Consider the following 21,637-nt stretch of genomic DNA (forward strand, 5'->3'; position numbering starts at 1 on the left):
GTAGTAGTAATACTTGTATGTGAATACCAGTGTGTGGAAGATGTGTGTGCGCGGCGTCTCGAAAACAACGGAATGTAAACTGTTCAGTCGGTTAACAGTCGGATATGGAAGAAAGTGCTGAGACGCGTGCAAGTGTGTATCGATGAATATCTTTGAAATCGTTTATCAAATAAATATATAATTATTCTAATATAAATTCTAGGTGTAAATTTAGTGTTTCTATACCATTATTTCGGCTATTAAGATCCAAAATTCTCAACATGTTTACTCTCATTCAACGTGAATATCAGCAAGTAAAAGGAAATTCGCGTGGAATAGTTGTTAAATAAATGGTACGTTTATACTGTATGTGTGAGAGTGTATGTGAGCGTTGAAAGACGTCCAGGCCTCGATTGAGACAAAAAAAAAAAGCGGTTAGAAGTTATTAAAAGCCGTTAAAAGCGACCAGAAGAAAACAAACAACCAAGCGAGTAGGTTAGCGAACCCTTCAGAGAGTAACGTACATGTAGAGCTGAATAATCTGTAAATAAATTTTAAACTATTTGTTTTTCCAAATCCTCTCTATACCTTAACAATAGTTTTCCGAGAACTACGTCGTACATGAGTTTCGTTAAAATCGGCGATTTACGCTCGAAGATGTTGCCTTGTTAGATCTTTCGCAGATTTTATTCGAATTGGATTTCAGCTGTATTAATAGAGAAAGCCTATGTTTGTATTTAGAACGAATATAAGGAAGCATCTGGTTTTCATTTACTAAACTACGTTGCTTGTCATATTATGCGTTACAGTGACAGGGACGCAGAAAGTTTTTAAACACCTATGGTCGTCGGAATGTGGTCGTAACGCGAGTAACAATAAACCTGTCATACGTCGTTTTGCAATTTTTGCCGCAGCGACAAAAAAGATTGCAACGCACTGCCGTGATTGCTACGTCAAAAAATATTTCATTTCGTCGATCAATTTCGTTATTAAAAATTGCTGTTATTGCTACATCGATGTAGCCTTTATCTTCATCGAGCAAGTACAAGTTACTACACCCACGTTAAATATCTGTCTCCTCGCGAAAAATTGCTACCTTATATCGTAGAATTTTCCTTAAAATATCTCGTCTCGTACATAACACGTATTTGAGCAAACGTGACACGAAAACAAGCCTAACTCGATTACTTAAAACCAAATAGCTCCGACAGAACAAACATACGTGCCTCATCGCCGATCGATCTTCCATCCTCTTTCCCCTCCTGCATACCTGTTGAAGATTTACTACAAATTACCAAACGATAACGCGCGTTCCCCACCCATGAAACACTTTTAATCGAGCAGCACGAATGCCAATTAAACCGAGCCACCCTCGTCCAGGTGGCAAACACCGGCCACCGGAAATACCAGCCACGCCTGTCCGCGTTCCCCGAGCGACTCGCGTTAACCCTATACACGTAGCAGCGCCGAACCTATTCCTAGTAGGACTTACCGCGGAAAAATGATTTTCCGTTTCAATTGCGGCGCGTGGCAGCGATCGGAACGAGTGGTGAGAAATAAACGCCAGGTAACGAAGTTCCGTATTGATCAGTGGGGGGACGGGGTCACTGGCGAACCGGTTAAGCGGTTCGAAATCGGCTCGTTGATCGTCTGTCTCCGATCTCTTGCGAAATCATTTATACACACCGGAATCAGCCGATTTTATCGACCACCGGTAGGCGAGTGTCACTTGTGCCATTCCTGTTGGATCTTTCGCTCCCCCTATTCCGCCTTTCAACCCCGTTGCCTGCACCTCTACAACCCCTTTTCTCTCTCTCTCTCTCTCTCTCTCTGCCTCTCAGCCCGTCCCACGCTCGGTCAATACGACAAATCCGCCGGCAATAAAACACCGACTCGCGCGTTCTCGTTCCTCTTTTTTGGCATTTTTCTCCTCCCTCGCCCTCTTCCCTTTGTCTCTGTTCCTCTTTTTTAACCTCTTCCCCTCCCTCTGTCCAGCTACGACCAACAGCGCCCAACTGCCACCCAACCTACTCACCCCCATATCCCCTCCCATTCTTTCCACTCTTCGTCCCACTCTCTTTCGTTCCACTCGGTCTCTTTTTCTCCTCTTTCGAAACCTCGGCGTTTGCACGTATGGATCGAGGCCGGTGGCCCAACAGCGAATAATAAATTATCGTCGCCCGGCAGCGCGTGTGCATCCGAATTTTCCACAGCCCTCCTCTTCGCCCCTTTTTTTCCACCGTTTCTCCCCTTTTCTCCTCTACCTGTATATATTTATACTATATTTCTCTGTTTCTCTGATTGGCTTCGTAGAAAATACAGCGGCGGTTAATTCGAGCGAAATAAATAAAAAAGAAAAAAAGACATTTTGAAATGGTTGAGAAGGGAAGAGGGCCGTGTGTAGGGCAGTGTCGATTGAATCCAGGTCGACGCGAAACGTCCGCGTTTTTTCAGTGAAACGCACCCACGTATTCGTTACTTTTTTTTTTTTGTAATTCGTTTTTTCATTTTGTACAGCTGTATCGCATTGCAACGCGCTGCGATAAGAATTTCGATGCAGTTGTAGTAATACAGTGATATGTATAGTTGTACATAAGGTGGAATTTTCTTACACGTAGGAACGCCACATGCCACATTTACTGCCTTCGAACCGGTACCAGCGATATCGTATCACGTCGATAAGAATTTCTCTTATTTTTATTTCCGTTGGTCGCGTGTGACAGCCAACGCGTTAACCACTACTCGAAGAGATTGTTGCAACGTATTAACACACGCGTGACGGATTGCGTGCCTGGATATAAATGTTCTTATCGTTCGATCGTGGATGTTACTGGCTTCGGCTATGACAATTTTGAAACTTACGAGTTGGCTATATTGCAGTTAGTTTTATATCGTGGTTAGCATTTTTACAGCGTGACATTTTATACAGCGGTCGTTACACATATTACGTTTTGATTACGCTTCGATGCGTGGTATCGCTATTTGTTAAAATGTCTATATTTCCTAACATAATGGACCCGCAATACAGTATACTATGTTTGAACAAACGTATTACCAAGATATAAAGTACCTATATACAAGCGAATAAATAGCGTTGTTCCAAAGATAAATGACTCTTTGTTTTATTATTTTATCGTCTCTGTAACCTCGTTGTCTTACAATTAGCGTTACTCGTAATTGTTGTTTCCTTGTACGAGTATGCAGAGTAGTCCACGATTCATTCAAGAATAACGATATCGCGTAGATTTGCTTTCGAGAAAATTGAGTTTGAAAATTTTGCGAAGTATAGATGTAAATTTGCTTCATTCGCAAATGGGTGCTTGTTTTGCATGTAAAAGTAAATGGAAAATGTAGAATACAATCTTTTCGTAGCACGTTTCGTTTCGGGGAAGATCAAATTTGAAAATTGCACGTGCACCGAGCTAATTCTTAACTAACATAGCCAAATTCTATTTCCCCGAAAACGGAAGCGACGAAACTTTATTCTTCGTTTGCAACGTATTTCCGAGTGTAGGGTAATCTTCTGTCAATTATCTATTCCTGTCTAGTTTCGATTTGGCCAAAAAACCAAGCCTCGTTCTTAAGATATTAATGACTGCGTAATTAACGATTCTACGTAAAGGTACACTTTTCCTGTTCGAAACAAGAACGTTAATCGTGAAACACCTCGTTAAGCTTAATGAAGATTCTTCGAAAGCGCGAATTGGGTAGAGAAACGGCAGACACAAAAGTCTAGATGTCTTGGAAATTAGTTTATCGTCGTTGACAGAACAAGATGGAATTCTTGAATAGTCGTGCAGCTCGTTTATTCGGCTGCGAACAAGGCTTCCTAACCTTCTTGACGGTTGTACACTCGCTACCGAAGGAATTCTGTTACGCGATTCTCGTGTTACACACTGTCTTTACAATGCACGTTACTCGTGTTGCTTTCCACGTCAACTATAATTACTACGAGGTTAAGTCGTCGTAAGTGTATAACGTTGCGAGAAAGAATACACCATTTGCGAATTTATCCTGTGATAAATGTTTCTCCAGGGTATTATGGTTTCCCTTTTGAAATAAATGTCACGATTCTTGTTACCGCGTATCGGTCGTGTGTTACACGTCGTTTGTACACCTTCTCGTCTCGCTTAATCTCTTAATTTTACGATTTCGTATCATCGATCGAATATCGCTGTAACGCTCGGGTCACGTCGGAGACACAAGAAATCACGAAACCGATAACCGAATGATTCAAAGTGTTACAAGAGACTGATTCAAAATGTTTTAACAGACCGGGGGCGAGCGTTTATTTTGGAGGCTTTTTATACCGACGTTTTAGTCCCTCTGGAGGGATTGTCGTCTGGTGTATCTCAGAGGCGCCTATTCCGTTACTATTTGGTTATTGTTTCGATGGCTATGGTATGCAGGATGTCTAGTCTATCCTATTATCCTATCTTTCTGAGCGGGTGGTCTCCTTGAGCGTGTGACATTCGCCAAGCACCGCCAATTGCGCTCAAATTTCTTACGTAGCTCGTACGTGGTAATTCGTATCGACCGATCCCTTTAACGAGCCGATCGTACGACGAAAATATACGAGCGAAAGTCAAAGCAGAACCTTCTTTCTGTACTTCGTGAGGATCTCGAGCCAAGCACGCAATATCCGCTCTGTCGTTTAATGACGTTACCTGCGTCATTAAAGCCGACCCACCGGGAGATCGGTGGGTGATCGGCGATGGCGCCTCCTTCGATACGAAACGGCCGCCAATTCGGATCCGGCGGGCACAGTGTGCGCCTAATTGGTCAGATTTGTAATCGACTACGGTGAGCGTCAGGTCGATTCCAGTTTGGCACTACGAGGCTTCTCGTGATAGGGGCGAAACACGACCACGAACGTCTGACGAAGATGGAGGTAACGCGCGTTCGACTGGATAAAATAGGACGAATATAGAAACTGTGCGCTTTTTAGACGGTACAGGTAAAACGATGGAGAGGGTTGAACTACGAAGGTGGAAGGGAAATGGAAGGTGAGAAAGAAAGAGGGGCAAGTGCATGTAGAAGGCGTTCCAGAAATAGATGGCCAAATGTTGGCCACAGCAACTTGACAAACACGAGCGTTAAAATATATCGTGAAACATATTCGTGAAGTGGATTCGACCGGCAAGGGTTCGTTTAGTCGGGCAGTAATTAAAATTTTTATTCAAATAAATGGAATTTGTGTAAACGAACGTCCTATCGCGTATAGAGCAGCTCGCGATGGTATTTGAACGTTTACCGCAAAAATATGTTACACGAAACGTTTCGAATTTCATTAGTACTGCAACGGAACTCGATTATCGTGATTACATGGGTACAATTTTTAAACAAATCTGAAAATATACATAGAAGCTGTGAGATATTTAATGCAGAGATTACTGAAGTATCTGAGCAGTCAATTGTCCCTTGTATCAGTAAGTAATAACATCTTTGATGTTTATCGTACTCGATTATTTAAAACAACTACTCATGCCGTTTACTAATCTTTTATTAAATATGTTTGCAGTAAAAAATCTCGTAACGTTTAAATACGTCTCTAGATGGGTATCAAAATATAGCAACACAGTGGTGACAGTAGTGTCCTACTATAGTGGCAATGAAATTTCAATATATTTTTCTATAACTGACATGAAATATTTTTACCTACTTTATGATAGATATCCAAATACTTTCGCATATTTCTATTGCCTTGTTTCATTATTCGATTACAATATTGTGTAAAATACTCGAGTTCGGTATCAAATTATAGCAACACAGTGGCGCCAGTAGTGTCTTATTATAGTGACAATGAAATTTCAAAATATTTTTCTATAACTGACATGAAATATTTTTACCTACTTTATGGTAGGTGTCCAAATATTTTCACATATTTCTATTGCCTTGTTTCATTATTCGAGTAAAATATTGTATAAAATACTCGAGTCTGATCACGTATTTCTGAAACATCCTGTATAGCGGAGTCCCGATGAGAAATAAACGGAGAGAGCAAGAGAGAGAGAGAGAGAAAGAGGAAGAGAGGAAACATAGGAGGGCTGGAGAGCGAGAGGAGACATGGCCGTGTGGCACAGATGTGTTTGAAACATGCTACCACTACCAGGCCTACCCCAAATTTATACTCGCACCCTCCGACCCCGACCGCCCACACGGTCATCCCCTATTTCACACACACTGGCGCGCATTTCCTAAACCGCGCTAATTTAATTGCTCCTCGTCATCGATGGCCATTAACCGAAATAGAATTGTCGACGATATCGTTGCCTGTACAAGACGCAATTTCTGTAAATCCAACGCCTTGATGGAAACTTCAACTGCTGGACGTCTAAGGGTTACATCGAAGGATCTTGTCATGTGCGTTCGTTTGATTTGAAACTTCGGATAGGAATAGATGGAGGCAGATAGTTATGGGCGTGAAACACTCATGGAATGTACGTGGGTGTTCGTAATGAGAAGCTCCAGGTACTATGAAGACGTCTTACAGACATCTTAAAGACATTTGCTGTTCTGTACGTTGTGTACACTCTGGAAGGATATCCATGAAATCTGAATTACTTAGGCTAATTTGACAAAGAAGCTATCTTCGCATAGATCGAATTAATTTTTAGCTATTAACAGCTTACGATAAATATAGATGTTTAAAATAAAAAAATATTTATTTCTGTCATAAAAAAAGATGTTAGAAATTTTTCCAATTTTCATTTAATTGTCACGCGTTTTAAAAAAACTTTGCACTATCTTAATTGTACTAGTAATAATACAAATTCCCGTACAAGTAGACGAATATATAATCTGCAACAAGCAGTGCGTAATAAAAGACGTAGCCGTTTTGATCGATCAAATAAATTCGAACTGAAATTTGCGTTCGATTTCGATAGGTGTCGCGTTTAATGTGAAAATAGAGATAAGTGGAAGCGTTAGAGCGTTACAGGGATGAAACGATACCGTTTCCGGTTTTGCCAGTCGGTCGGTTACCGCGGCGGTGTCATAAATTGGTGTCAGTCGATTGCACGGTTGCGAGGCCATCAGCGTCCAATAAATTTATGCGACAATTGATGCTGCCTGGACGTCTACGGTGAAGAGCCTTCACTTGAAATCTAATTGGTCGCGCGCGGTCGAACGCACATCGAATATGCCGTTAATTGAAACAGAGTAGCGAAAACGTCGTAACGTTCGTGCAAGACAGATTGAAATTCATCGTCTTGCCGTATATTTTCCTCGTGTTTCTCTTTCGATCAAATTATTACGAAATATTAATATTTATAAAAATGTCGCGTGTCCTGGTGTAAATGTATTATTTTGAATTCTTTGATGATGGATTTCATATTTCGTACGAACTATACGTTTGTCAGCTGTCACAGTGCGACAAAACGAACAGTGACAAAAAAAAAAAAAAAAGAAATGTTTAATTCTGCTTCCGTTTTAAATATTTTTGAAGTATTATATTACACGCATATCAAACAATTTCTCAAAATTACAGATTCGAATTTATAAAACTTTAACAATTCTAGCAAATGTAATTTGATAATATACTGAAATCTGTTTCAGGTTCAATAGTATCGCGATGAATAAAATTACATATCCCATAATAATAAGATTCGTTTAATCCGGAATTTTTAAAACGATATATTCATTAAACAAAACATCTGTTACATATATTATTTCGTAATGCAACGTTTGATCAATGAAATACGAGACGCCAGAATAATTTCATGAATAAATTGACGTAAATCGAAAGTATGGCGTAATTTACGTATTTTCGCGATTGTTTTTGGGTTTAGCAAAAGCGATATTGCCTCGATATAAGCCATGTTTCTTTCTTTACGGAAGCGTAATGACGAATCGCTACCTTTACTGCGAACTGGCTGAAACGCCATAAATGGGCAGCGAGATGAAAGAGGAATTCCTCGTTCCTGGAAAAAGTTGCCTCTTCAAGCAGGAAGGATTTCTCGAGCGATTCGTTCGCTTATCGATTCAGTACCTAGCAGGATACTTGATCGAAAAGAGATCAATGCGCTTTCTAAAGGCAATTAGGATATCGAACAGAACGTTCCAACAACAAAGTACACAGATTCTTTTCCTCTTACTTCTCATTCGATGCTATACAAACTTCGTATTTTTTCACGAATAATTCGCGGATTCTCGTGCGATTAAAATTGTTTTTCAGTCTTTCGCCAAATTTTATGCTTAGGTGATTGGACAGAAGAAAGTTTGAAACTTAAATCAGAAGGAATATGATAATTTTGCGAAAAAAAAAAATTGTAATAAATAAATTACTAACGCGTTACTAACGTGTTAAACGGTGTTGGTACAGAAGATAATTTAGTTTCTACTACAAACGATATGATCTCTGCTCCATAGGATATTCAGTTTACAAAATGTAGACATCGAAAGATTAAAATAATTTTTCGAACGAGAAATCCTCTCATCCGATGAAACTTCATCGTCGAGAGATTAACTCGAACGCGCGTTTAGCAAGCCGGAAATCGTGTACTACTCTTATGGATCGCGATCGTTGGAAGCGGTTTAAAAATCTCGCTTCAACGCACCATCGACTATACCAAAAAGAAACACCAAGAAGACACTTACCAATTTGTCGGATTCGAGTCGAATGAAAGAACCGAGCCACCGTTTGAAACGAACCAGAAAAGAAGAATAAAATATCATCTGACTGGTTAGATAAAAAAAGAAAACGCGGAGGGACGAACCAAGAGAGCAAAAGGGGGTGGCATCCGCGCGAATAATTCGAAGACGGACGCTTGGTAATTATTCAAAGCAGATATCTGAAGGGTCCAATTAGCGTCGGATGCTTTTCGAGGCTTTCTTCGAGGGCACCTGCTAGTTCTGTAAATTGGCTGCATTAAAAACAACGCGGCGATAGAACGCGAACGTGGAAATCCGCGCCGCGAAGTCTCGAGTCTACAGGTTCGTTTCATCGATCGCAATTATTCTTCGATAACCGACCGCCGTTCAATGAGAACCGTTGTCGACGATTATTATTTGATAATTAGGAGGTTCGTCGATGCATTGTTTTCCAGGAGTTTCGTATTCTCACAGTTTTGATAGATGCGATTGGATTTTATATATTTAGTTTGACGAGGTAGGTAACAGCCGTAAAACCTCGATCCTCTGGAGACTCGCTGTCAAGCTGCGCCAATGTGACCATACATCACGCAAAGATAAGACATAATCGACAATCACGTGCCTCTCGATGGTCAGTTAATACAAACTTCATCGATCTCCCGATATATACCTGACATCGGTTTAATTCTACAAGAGCAAAGCGTACAAAACTAATATATAACGATACCGATCCGTCGCGATTGCCAACGATATCTCGTATAGCGTTCCGCGTGAACGTATTTTACGTCATTGTCGATTCGCTGTAAACTCATATTTATTGCCACAGTTACGTGTATGTTTTAAACTTTCGCGTTGTATCGCAAACCGAGCGATATCGCGCGTTGCAAAATTGAATATCGATCCATTGGTTCGATAAACATTAGAATCGAAACATTGTTCGTGGGAATAGAAGATAAATACCGGTAGTTGTCGCGATAATAGTAATTAAGCAAGCTGTAATGGCAAGAAGGTAACGGGTAGCATCGTCACGCGAATATCCTGTTTCGAGTTACGCGGTCGTCGATGCTTTTGTAGAACGCTTGCATCGTGTAACTTACACGAACGGATTATTAATGGCAACAATTACGGTCAGCCACGGCACGATTGTTATAGGAATTTCGTTCTGTGTACGTCTTCTGACAGGAAGTTTCCTCAAGTTCGTATCTATCTAAATAGAATCCATTATCAAGCATTATCGCGCACTTTCATTAAGTTGGTTCGTCGAAACGGAGATACAGAAAATGAACTGGCGGCAATTCCGTTAGGCAACGCTAACGAAAAATTAAAAACGTTATGTCCTATACAGCTTGTTTTTTAACATTTAATTAAGATGTCCACCGTAACTGCGCTTTCAGCATTTTTACGTTTCCATTTTCTTCCTGTTTTAATAAATAAACGGATATTTCACGATTTATTACTTTACTATATTTATTGCTTTACAACTTTAGTTAACAACATCGTTAATGATTCTTTCGTATTTTCTTCCGATTTAAGATACCTTTTACCGATAGGCAAGCACACGATCGAGTAGAAGATGACTCAAGGTCTTTGGGATCAGCGTGGCTGTTGCTTCATTGCTGAACGCAATAAAGAAAATTTAGACGTTAAATAGATTGACGTACTTGCACGCAGTATCACCGACGTACGATCGAACTAAGCAACGTAAACTTATCGGTGAATGTGAAATTCTCGAGAGTATACATAGATTACATCATTTTGTGGAAAGAAAATAATATGGAAACTGGATTACGTATTAAATGATCAGGCAGAATAACAAATTATGTTTAGAATAAGCGAAAGTTAAAATAGAAAGTTGATCGTTTAACGAATCTTCTTGTATTTCTTTTACATTTCATATTTATTCGATTTAATTTCCGTTAGAACAATTCATCTGCCGTTTATCGTTGCTTTCTTGTTAGTTTTTCCCCCTTTCCTATTTCATCAGTTTGCTTCGTTTCAATTTATTCTGTTCTCCATTCCATTTCTATTGTTTTTACTTCGGAGTGTAACCTCGTATCTGCCGCGGCCACGCTGCTTTACGTGTATTTCATCGCTTCGACAAACGGGTCGCTAAATAAATAAACAAATACTGATATCCGGTAATTTCTTGAATATTACATTACAAAATTCTGCATTATGGAAATCACGGCAACTCGTTAACATTATTTATCGCATTATTCATCAGGCCGCGTTATTAATCTTTTATACAGGATATCGGCTTATCGTCAGCGAACTTCAACAAATTCGATCGATACGCCTACAATATTCTAGAAATATCGAAATTACTCGAAACATTCGTCGCGATTAATGACACAACATTTCATAAATTCATCAAATAGACCTTTAAGCACGTGCTCGGTTTTTTGGAAAAAAAATAGAAATCCGTGCGTTTGTCGATTCAATATTTTCATCGCGTTACTTCAAATTATAAAAGACGCGTTATCGTGTTTGCGAAACTGATATCTCAATTTTAAAGTAACGTACCGTTTTACATTTTCATCGAGATGTAACGCAAAAAGTAGCCACGAATACTGTGACAGACGATGAAGCAAATATTTTTCATGACAACGCGTGGACTATATTTCAGTGGGTTTAAGAAATTCAAGACACACAAACGTTAAGAATAAATTGGCGAATTAGAAAATGTAACTCGCACGTCTGAAATATTTCTTTTTATAGATTTTACCACATACTCGTTAGATACGTAACATCGAGTTTCGATATATCGAATAACCAATAATATCATAATTACGTGTATTAAAACCCATTACATTTACAAATTAACTATATAATAGTAAATAATATTTTCCCAGCGACTGTTATTCAAATAATTGTTAAGAAGAAAGATAGGTACGTTGCATTGACAGAAGCAGACAAAGTACAAAATTGAAAGCACAGAATCCCTCTTTGCCGTTACTAAATAAGAAACAACAAGTAATTTCAGACAACTGTCTTTTAAATTCTCTCGGAAGAATAAAAGTTTCTTCGCAAGTAAAAGGGACGTGGAAATAAAAGTACGAAAGAGATAAAAAGAGAAAATCATAAAAACTCTTTCTTTTATTTACATTTCTCAGCGCGTTATACTTTTCTACGTGGAACAAAATTTCCTACCTCGGCATCGAGAATGCTCAGGGCACGTAACCACGTAAGTGCCTTAATTGCCGCGTAACTTGATTACGTAAATTAATTAATGGGAGGATATCGGGCGGACCGCGAGAGTCTTTCGGCTGCCTCTCGTAAAACGTAACGAATTTCGCGAATGCTTGGCAAAACCTGGTCAAATTTTCGCCTGGCTTCGTTCGTACGCCTCTTCTTCGAAATTAAACGACAAAACTCGTTTTCTGGAGAAAGCTCGTTGAACAGCTTTGCGAACAAGGAAAGGGAGAAAGGGTGATGGAATCGTGAAAGAATAAAGGCAATTAACGAAACGAGTCTTGGTCTCTTCGTCGACGAAAATATCATTCCAATCTCTTTTCATATCTTCTTCGTGTCTTTCCTTGAACGATATTCGTCTGGTTTCGCGCGTCGCAAGAATGATTTTGGCGAACGTAGGCTTCTTGTTATACGAGCGAGGGATGACGTTGAAAGATGCAAAGAATCTATCGTGGGCATACATAATTTACGTTATTGGACTTTCCGTTCAATTTGAAGATCATGGAAGAAATACGTGATAATTCTGTTTATTTCCTATCTTAGTACTTTTTATATTTAATAACATTTTCCTATTTTAACGCGACGTAATTGGGAAGGAAAATAACACGTTAAAAGATGCGACTCTTTTAAGAAAGTAGCTGAGAAATTGAAACGAAATTTTATGGAAGTCAAAGATAATCGTTATTGAAACAAACAATATCTTAATATTACAACGAGTAGTAGTATCGTTACAATTTTCGAGAAATACACGTTTAGTTTCAAAATTAAATAATGAAATAATTGTCCAGCGATTGATGACGCATTGAACTTTTAAACTGTTTCTCTATAGAAAAAAATAAGAAACGCTTATTATGTTCTTCTTCCGTTTCTCGTATTCTTGCATCTTGCATAAATTAGTAGCAATGCAAAAAAAAAAAAAAGAAAAAAAGAAAAGAAATGGAAGGTCACGAGGAGTTACAAATTACTAATTAATTGAGAGTATTTTAATATATAAATATTTATTTATATCTTCAATAATTTAGCAAGTTTTGTGCAGACTTATTATTTTTCAAATTATTATTTGTGGTAGGTTTCATATCGAGTCGCTTTCTGCAAGAAGATTATTTTTTACATTGCAGGATAACGTGTTCCACCGTGGCTGTAACATTGCGTAATTTCCCGAGGAAACAGAAATGAGTAATTTTTAAGTTTGAATTTATTTTCATACACGAGAATACTATATTCTATAAAATGTTATCCTACGTCCATAATTACGTTGGTAGTTAATTAGACTTCGTGGCCTTACAGTTGGCATTTCTATTGTTGTCGAGAAACTATGTTTCTTTCATAAAACATATTGTCACTAATAGACATGGTTTCGTACAATACGAACATTAACAAATTTGAACAAATTGCAAGATTATTTTTTACATTGCAGGATGACGTGTTCCACCGTTGCTGTAACATTGCGTAATTCAGAAGGTGGGGGTCTTATCTCTCGAGGAAACAGAAGTGAGTAATTTTTGAATTTGAATTTATTTTCTTACACGAGAATGCTATATTCCATAAAATGTTATCCTACGTCCATAATTACGTAGGCAACGTAGGTGTAACGTAGGTAGTTACGTAGGTGTTATCGAGGAATTATGTTTCTTTCATGAAAAATATTGTCACTAATAGACAATACAAAGTTTAACAAATTTGATAAACACCTTACCATATAAATACGTCAATACTCGTTTCAATATTGCCAATAGATGCTATCTTACGATTCTAACGCTACCTACCACTTTTAATACCATTTTACAATTAATTCAGACTTTGACATCGTATCATTTCGAAATATCTACTCTCTTCGTTCCCAATACTACTTTACAGTCTAATAAATCAGGATTAAAGATCCTCTCGTCCATTCGAGGTCGCTCAGACACTCTCCAATGTATTTTAAAATACATTATGTAATGCAAAAAAAAACAATAATTTACAGTTACTCGCAAAAGAATATCAATAACCTCGAGAAGCGAAGAAAAGATTGTCCCGTGAACCAACTTCGCAAGCGAAATAACGAACCACTCGCTCGATCGAGTTTTCCCAATTTTTCTTTTTCAATTAATGAACTCTGCTCGCGAACGACGCATTTCGTGCAAAGGGTAGCTTCGAGTGAAACATGAAAGTCGTAATCAAAGATGGATTTCCGACGTTTCCCTGTGACACATCGTTACGAGGTTTGCTGCTCCTGATTATCCAGCGCCCTGTGCACCGTATCTTTTCCGTAGACCGATGTTTGCCGAAAGAAACCTCGGACCGACCGTGATATGAATTTTCGGAGCCATTGGTGCTTCGCGTAATTTTCCCACTTCATGTTGCTCTACGTCGAATCTATTAGGTTGTCCGAAAAGTGTCTTTCTTTCGCAAACGTGTTTTATTACAACAATTCACCTTCATAGAAACGTGAAACCAAGTCTGTGAAATGTCGCGGTGTTTATCTCAACAGAACAAAATGGATCGTACGTAATTCGACAAAATAATATGAAACAAAAAACGTTGTGCGTCTACTATTTTCTCATAAAACGTAAGAAACTTTTTGGACAACCTAATAGGAAACAAAAAATTAATTTAAGATTTGCAGAGGACTTGTAGAGGATTGTAATATAGAGTAACGAGAACTTGCTGTTGCAACCCGTCAAATATATTTCGTTAATAAATATAAATAATGTCGGGGGACGCTCGTACAAATGTATTCGCTAAGACAGTGTATAATTGCTCGCTGATAACTCGTAGATACTCGGTATATACTCATTGGCTCGCGATCGCGTGCGTTTATTTATACCGGTCGGGGGAAAGTCGGAAAATTCAAATTCGTCTTTGTTCGAGATTGCACGTAGCGGCGACATTGTTTTGCCTGGAGTTTATTTATTGTTACATCACTTAAGTCCTAACGATATTGATACTCCGAGGCAACACAACAACACAATTTAATTTGTCTTCTATCTCGTGTGCCGATACAGATTTAATCTCGTCCGTAAAATTAAATAAAAATCACGAGCGAAACCGTGCTGCCGTTTCGCGTATCGTAAATTCAAGAGCGATGTCGCGAAGTCTCGAAAATCGTGGACGACGTTAGCGGCGCTCAGGAATGGCCGCGTTTCGAATTCATAGCAGTCGTCGGTCGCCTGTTCCACGCGCTATCGCGATACTTTTCGAGTGGATCATTCCAACCATACCGTGTCCATGATATTTACGTCGTTACAATCTCGTAACCGAGGAAATGTTATTGCCGCGAGCGGGAACGATAGTAAATCCATTGGTTCGGTGATACCGCGGTCTGGCCACGCCCGTTTTGCCGCGATTTTAATTTTCGCGCGCCAGATGACCGTGGATTCATAAATCGAAAGGGGACTGACCGAATCGCGAATTTACAGCCGTTTGATTCACGCTACACGCGTGTGTCGTTGCGTGTGTGCAAAAGGATTTGTGCGATTTATTGGTTCGCAGATTCGGAACTGGGGACAAGGGGTTGGAAGAAGGAGAAAGGACACTATTTTGCCTGCCAATGAATCTTTATTTGTTCTTGGTCTCGGTAGTTGTGGGAATCTGTATTCACGAGTCGGATGGTCGTAGTGCTCAATTATGCATCTACTCGCGCGTTTTCAATCGTCGTCTACACAGCAACGCGTGATTTATCGCTTTAGAACTTTCTTGCCCTTTTTGCAATTTGAAAATTTGCAAATCTGTTTTCGTGCGTTTTCAAAGTGACATGTACCTGTTCGCGTTTGTTATCGGATGAATATCGTGCGGTGTATTATATATCAAGGATTGGAGAAGATGAGGATCGGAGAAGGGTCGTGTAAAAGAAATAAAAGCTCGTTTTGTGTGTCAATGAATTTTTAATCGTTGCTGGTCCCACGTGGATATCAAATATAAAAAAAAGTACAAAATATGCTGTACAATATTCTATCCCCCACGTCGTTACAACTTCTTCTTTTTTGAATCCTTTTCCTTCGTGAAACCGAATTATACGCGGATATACTCTATGAACGACGTGGGATCGAATTTACAATATCTACAATATTATTTGCTAAATATTTTGGTCGAAGAGTAGCCCGTACCCTCTCGTTCGGATATATTCCGTGAATTCAACGAAACGAATAGGGATATCGAATTCCTAATCGAAAGAAAACACGCGTTTAGCTCGGGGATTTTTGTATGCGGATGTTGCAGGTCGACGAAAGAAGTCCAAGGGTTTGCCGGAAGTGGATTGGCAATCTCGACCAGCTTGTATGTACAACCAAAAGCTCGATCTCGTTGCGTTACGAAGAAAGGGAACCTCGGAAGCGTGATCGTGGCCGCTGCTCTCGCTGTTGTCCTTTTCTTTCTTCTCTCTGTGTCTGCTTGTATTCCGGAAGTCGCGGCAGATAGAAACGCGCGTTTCTTGTCGCGACGTTGCTGCTGTCGCGTTCTTCTTTTCATTCCTCCGCGATGGTCGTGTTCGCGTGAAGGAAACAAAGAGAAAGAGAGAGAGAGAGAGCGAGAGAAAGAGAGGAATAAAGAAAAAGGAATCAAAGATGGATGAACCACACAAGAGGGGTCAGGCTATTTCTTCGTGAACCGACAATCGGTGTGATTACAGCCAAGATGTGCACTGGTGGTGATCGGTGAGCAAAATTTCCTTCTAATTATTCGCGGTCCTCGGTTGTCCTTTACCACCAGCCTGAAAAGAATTTTTCGTGCGTTAATCGGGAAGGGACGACGGGACCTCTTCATCGGACGATGGCCTCGGTAACGGCGCTTTTGTTTACAAGCCCTCTTTGTCTCCTAGGACCCAGAGATCGTTGTTTTTCCTCCGCTATTTTGTAACGCGAAGTAATCCCTTTAATCAAAAGCACGGAAGCAACAAGCCACGTGGAATTGTTCGTTACGTGGCGGCGTCGCGTCGTTTCGTCCCAATTACACGGCTTCGAAATTCTCTTTCCACGTTATTTCATCAAACCGAGCCTCTTCCCGCCGATTAATCGCGATCGCGCCAAATCAAATGTTTATCATTGCACATTACGCTACAAAATGGACAAATGTTTTTGCGATATATACGCGCGATATACAGAGATGGGGGGGGGGGCAGAAGGCTTTTTATCGGTTCCTATATCGAAGCTGCTACGTAAACAGCTTAATCGGTATTTAAACTGCACGCCATAAATTTAGATACATCGGGTCCGTTCATTTTTGATCGGGTATATTGGATTTCTCGGTCGCGGCTAACTAGTTTTGCGTTTCAGCGACGCTTCAACGTTTCCCACGAGCCCGGTTAAAAAATTATTGACGCGCATTAAGGGCTATTTGTATCAACTCCACTGCGAGAATGTGTCGTTCGGATCGATGTCATTGCTGTTAGACTCTCGAGGCAAACCTTTTAGAAAAGGCTTTCGATTGTATGTTAGCGTGAAAATATGTCACGCTGCGTGCGTACGCTATCGTTCGATGATAAATTCTGGTCATATCTCGTTTAGAAATATTTTAAAGATGCTATGCTTTATGGAGTTTCGTTATATAGTTTTTAATACTTTCCAGATTGGTTTTAAATTTGGATAGGAAAGAAAAGTTGGTCCTGTAGTAATTCGGGCATATGCAGACTCAATGGAATATATTAGAAAAATATTTAGAATATTTCTATATCGATAATATAGAAAATCGGAATAAATGAACGATTAATCGTCACTGATTCGAAAGTATTTGTAGAATAATCTACATTTTTGAATATACAAGTATTTCGTTCGTTAAATTTTCGAATTATTCTTGCATCTGGAATACTTTTCACGCGAAATCGTTTCTGCAATTCAATATTTCTTCCTTTTTAACACCAGTATTTATTACCACTCACACGCGCACAGTATTTGCCAGCGAGTCCCAATAAAACCGTATAATTAATCACAACTTTAAAATCTATTATCCACCGATAATTCTCTGCGTCGATTCAATCCAGGATCCATTCCATTTATCTTTCCCAGCCTTGACAAATTAAATCGAGGATCAGTAACAACATTCCCCATAAACAAACAAGCAAATAAATCCCCCTGCCTTCGAATACCAGCTAAATCAGCTAATTAACGCGTTACCCCTTCAACGAACGTGTCAAACAAAGATCCAGCCGTCCAAATTAATTTGCACGTGCCAAGAAATTTCGTTACACTCTCATCCTAATTTCGAGAGTTAGAATTCAAGTTAAAGAGGAAGAAACAAGTTCATGGAAAATTTGTTACAAATTCAAACGCTACCGATCGATGTTTTTAAATTAATCTTTCGGAATTGATCGACTGTGCTGGGACAAATAGAAAGAAAGAGAAAGAGAAAAGAAGAAAAAAGAGAAGCTACGGATAACAGAAAATTCATTGCTTATAGTTTCAAACACTTTCGATCTCTGTTCTTGCTTGGAAATTGATACTAAAACGAAGAAATAATAGAGAAAGAAACGGGATCTTGGAAGATTCTTCGTAACTTCCGAGCACTCTTGATCGCTGTTCTACCAAAGTGGTACTACAGTAAGGAATAAGAAAAGAGGAAACAGCGTAGAGGAAACGAGATTATGAGGAATTCATTATACCTTCATCTTCGAGCCGATGTTCTTACTTCATAATGTTACAGGAGAAGAACAGAACAAATAAACGACGAACAAGCTTTTAAAACATTCGTAACAAGTCCAAAACGCTTTCGTTCTCGCTTCAAAATTGACAAACTTATCGAAACGAGGAAGAAAAAAGGAAAGGGGAGAGAAACGAGATTATAAAAAAAATCGAAAACGTTCGATCGATATTCTCGTTTCAAAACAGACGAACGTACTGAGGCAAAGAAGAGAGAAGACGAACGAAGAAAAAAGGAAAGAGGAGACGGTAAAAGATTTGGAAAATTAAATTGTTTTCTTACCACCGCCGCCGCCGCCGCTCCATCCGCCACCACCACCACCGCCGCTCCATCCTCCTTTCCATCCACCGCCGCCGCCACCACCGTTCCATCCGCCACCGCCGCCGCCGCTAGGCCATCCACCTCCACCGCCGCTCACAGTGATCACTTTGATGATTTTTCCACCGCCGCCACCACCGCCGCCGCCGCCGCTCCATCCGCCACCACCACCGCCGCCGCTCCACCCTCCCTTCCATCCACCGCCGCCACCGCCGCCGCTCCATCCGCCACCACCGCCGGACCAGCCGCTGCTTATGTAACCGGCTGCGAGACAAAACGAGAACGTTCGTCAATTTTCCTGACTTGTTAACGTACACAAATTGCTACGCTGCCAGGCTCCTTCCTATTTATTACACTTTTCTTGATACACAGAGTAGACTGTTAAAAATTATCCTCCAGGACTATGAATCCAGGGCTATAATCGAACGATTCCGGAAAGTATAGAACGATTCTCGGTTGGCTTAATATTAATTTTTGAAATTATCGGTTGGTTACGTATCCGAAGGATAACGGAGCAATGCTAAAGTTTAGGTTTTTCATTAGCGTGGATTTAATTTTTACGATTGATCGTTAGTTCGTTACGATCGAGATCGTTTCTGGAAAATAAGAGAAAATACTTTAGATTCGCGCTCTCGATCAAAATTCTTCTCGTCTAAGACCGAGTTTCGTCGAATTAAGTTTCCGTTCGAACCGAAGTTCGAGTTTCGGTGTTTTCTAGAAATAGGAATCGTCGGAGCGACGATACAGTACGGTACTTTTACCCTCGAGTAGGCAACCCTCGAAGCAACACTGTTGATTGGTTTCGTGTTGTTCAAAACCGTGTTATACGAATTCACAGGAACGTAACTTTCCTACACGCACGAGCCTATAATTCTTTCTATTCGTTTAAAAAGTTAGACTACGCTCGAATCGAATGATAGAAATCGTACGGTTAAAATGTCGCGTTAGACGAGAATTTGAACCCCCGTACAATTATTTCTAACGCAAAATCGTTTGAGAATGTTGCTCGCGGCGACGCGACGTCGTTACAAGATACACGGTCAATTTGATTCTTGGTAAGTCGATTAACGATGGAAGGCAAGCGATCGTGAAAATTGAGAGAGCGTGCGCGGCTTTTTGCCCGTCACTCGATTAACGTCTCCTCCCGAGGGTAAGAAAGCTCGTTCCGATCGCGGCGTGTTTTTCGTCCTACGACTCATCCATCGTCCGTACTCGTAATCGGAAGGAACCACGGTTTACTAGCCGTGATATATACCGCGATTTCTTAGCTCCGTTAGAATTTCTCAGTCACTTTAAATCCACGTTCACTGGGCTTAGCAGATACTACTCACCATAGGTGGTGGCTACGAGCGCCAAGAGGATCGTAATCGCGAACACCTGTAACGAAAAGATGTCGTGTAAATCTTATCCGAAGATCCGGCGAGAAGAAAGAGAAAGAAAGTACGAAAGAAAGAAAAGAAAGAACACCGTGTACGAATGGAAACGCTTGCGAACGCGTCTTAGCACGTACCTTCATGTTGAGGTGTTTGATGCCCATCGTCGTGACCGGTGCCTCTTTTATAGCTCTTGCCTTTCTTCGCCGATCCCCGCCTTTCCGCCTCTCCCCGTTTAAGCAACGAAGTTCGTCTTCTGCTGTTCGTAACACCTAACTTTCGTGACCACCACCATCGCGACAAAAATCCCCTACCTGGCCTGGCGATCAAGCCAGCATACACATCTCGCAAAACCCCCCTCTTCTTTGGGGTCTCTCCTCGTAACGTCGTAACCAACGTAACGAACCGCGCGCTGGTTAATCTGAACGAGCAATCGTGAATCTTTTGAGGAGGCCGCCACCGCGTCTGGGTTACAGGGTCGTGCGATCCTTTCTGCTTACTTCTTCGTTTTCTACGAATACGTACGGTTGCGTATATTTGGCTCTGCGTCGGCTTCGTCCACGTATTGATATTTCATTGTTGGATGTACGTGCGTGCGAATATTTCTATACGAATGCCACTATATTCGCTCTCGGTGCATACGAATGTCTCTTTGTGTTCGTTTTGGATGTTTCTATCGTCGCCGCGTAAATGTTTCTACAGTGGCTATAAAACTTCTATAGCATTGTATTTGTCGCAACATTTAGGATCGACGTGTTAATTAACTACATCCAAGTATATTATATTTCGTCTCACGTTCATCGATATTTCCATACGATTGATACTTGACGCTATGAAAATGAAATTTAGAACCTGACAATACGCGCTGCATCCAAGGGTAACCGTATGTGTGTACATACGCTTATTCTGTGTGTTTGTCGCTGTACGTTTGCTGCGTATGCGTACGAATGTTTCTGTATCAGAGTATGCGAACGCGTGTATCTATCTCTAAGTACATTTCGCGTGAGTATGTGTGACTCGGTATACGAGATGCTCCTCCACTCTTTTCTCTCTTTTTTCCTCTCTCGTGCGTTTGTGTACGCGTATTGTTGTCAAAATCGCAGATCGTGAGGAAATTCGTCGACCTCGTTGCCGCAGGAAATGCGATGATTCATTAGCAAGATAATCTCCGATGCTTATGGAATGTTTACCCGCGAGAGACGCCCGACATGAATTCTTCTTCTACTTCTTGTTCGTCGTTGTCGAACGAGGTCGACGCGGTGAATCTTCTTACAATAGATAGTCGTTAGAGCGAGGAAAAAGCAAAGGGAAGGAATCTTCGGAAGATCTGAGAATGCGGGAATTTCATGCAATTTCGTGGAAAATGTGTCGGTCTGGGAACCAGGAGACCAGGATCGCGAGTGAAATGGCATAACGTTTTTGCACGTTTTATCGTTTTCGTAACGAATATCGCGTTTGCGATCTTGCAAACATGAGAACCGAAGTCGTGTGATCAGCTGTATGTTTTATTAACTCGTCCCTCTGCATTATGATGTAATTGTTATGTCATTTCTATTTAACAATTGTACGCT

General features: G+C 40.4%; 1 protein-coding gene and 1 long non-coding RNA gene across 2 annotated transcripts in view; one reads left to right on the top strand and one right to left on the bottom strand.

Moving 5' to 3' along the window:
* The window catches only part of LOC117214667, a 73,091-nt gene extending 59,864 nt beyond the window's left edge, over positions 1-13,227 (top strand). The window contains exon 3 of the long non-coding RNA XR_004488921.1: positions 13,181-13,227. This is a non-coding gene — a long non-coding RNA (uncharacterized LOC117214667). The remainder of the gene's footprint in view (positions 1-13,180) is intronic.
* A 3,854-nt stretch (positions 13,228-17,081) lies between these two features.
* On the bottom strand, positions 17,082-20,209 carry LOC117214837 (protein FAM98B-like). The gene is made up of 4 exons (XM_033461204.1): positions 20,204-20,209; positions 20,025-20,070; positions 18,688-18,957; positions 17,082-17,146 (listed from the first exon to the last, which is right to left on the bottom strand). Exons 1-4 carry the CDS (start codon positions 20,207-20,209, stop codon positions 17,082-17,084), a joined length of 387 nt encoding a protein of 128 aa, XP_033317095.1.
* Positions 20,210-21,637: the final 1,428 nt, after the last annotated feature.

The sequence above is a fragment of the Bombus bifarius genome, unplaced genomic scaffold (assembly GCF_011952205.1).
Source record: "Bombus bifarius isolate JDL3187 unplaced genomic scaffold, Bbif_JDL3187 scf7180000009243, whole genome shotgun sequence".
Classification (NCBI taxonomy): domain Eukaryota; kingdom Metazoa; phylum Arthropoda; class Insecta; order Hymenoptera; family Apidae; genus Bombus; species Bombus bifarius.

Coding starts and splice junctions, on each gene's coding strand:
- LOC117214837 (XM_033461204.1), bottom strand. Junction 18,958..20,024: donor GCTCGTAGCCACCACCTATG/GTGAGTAGTATC, acceptor TTTGTCTCGCAG/CCGGTTACATAAGCAGCGGC. Junction 17,147..18,687: donor ATGGAGCGGCGGTGGTGGTG/GTGGCGGATGGA, acceptor CTTTTCTAAAAG/GTTTGCCTCGAGAGTCTAAC.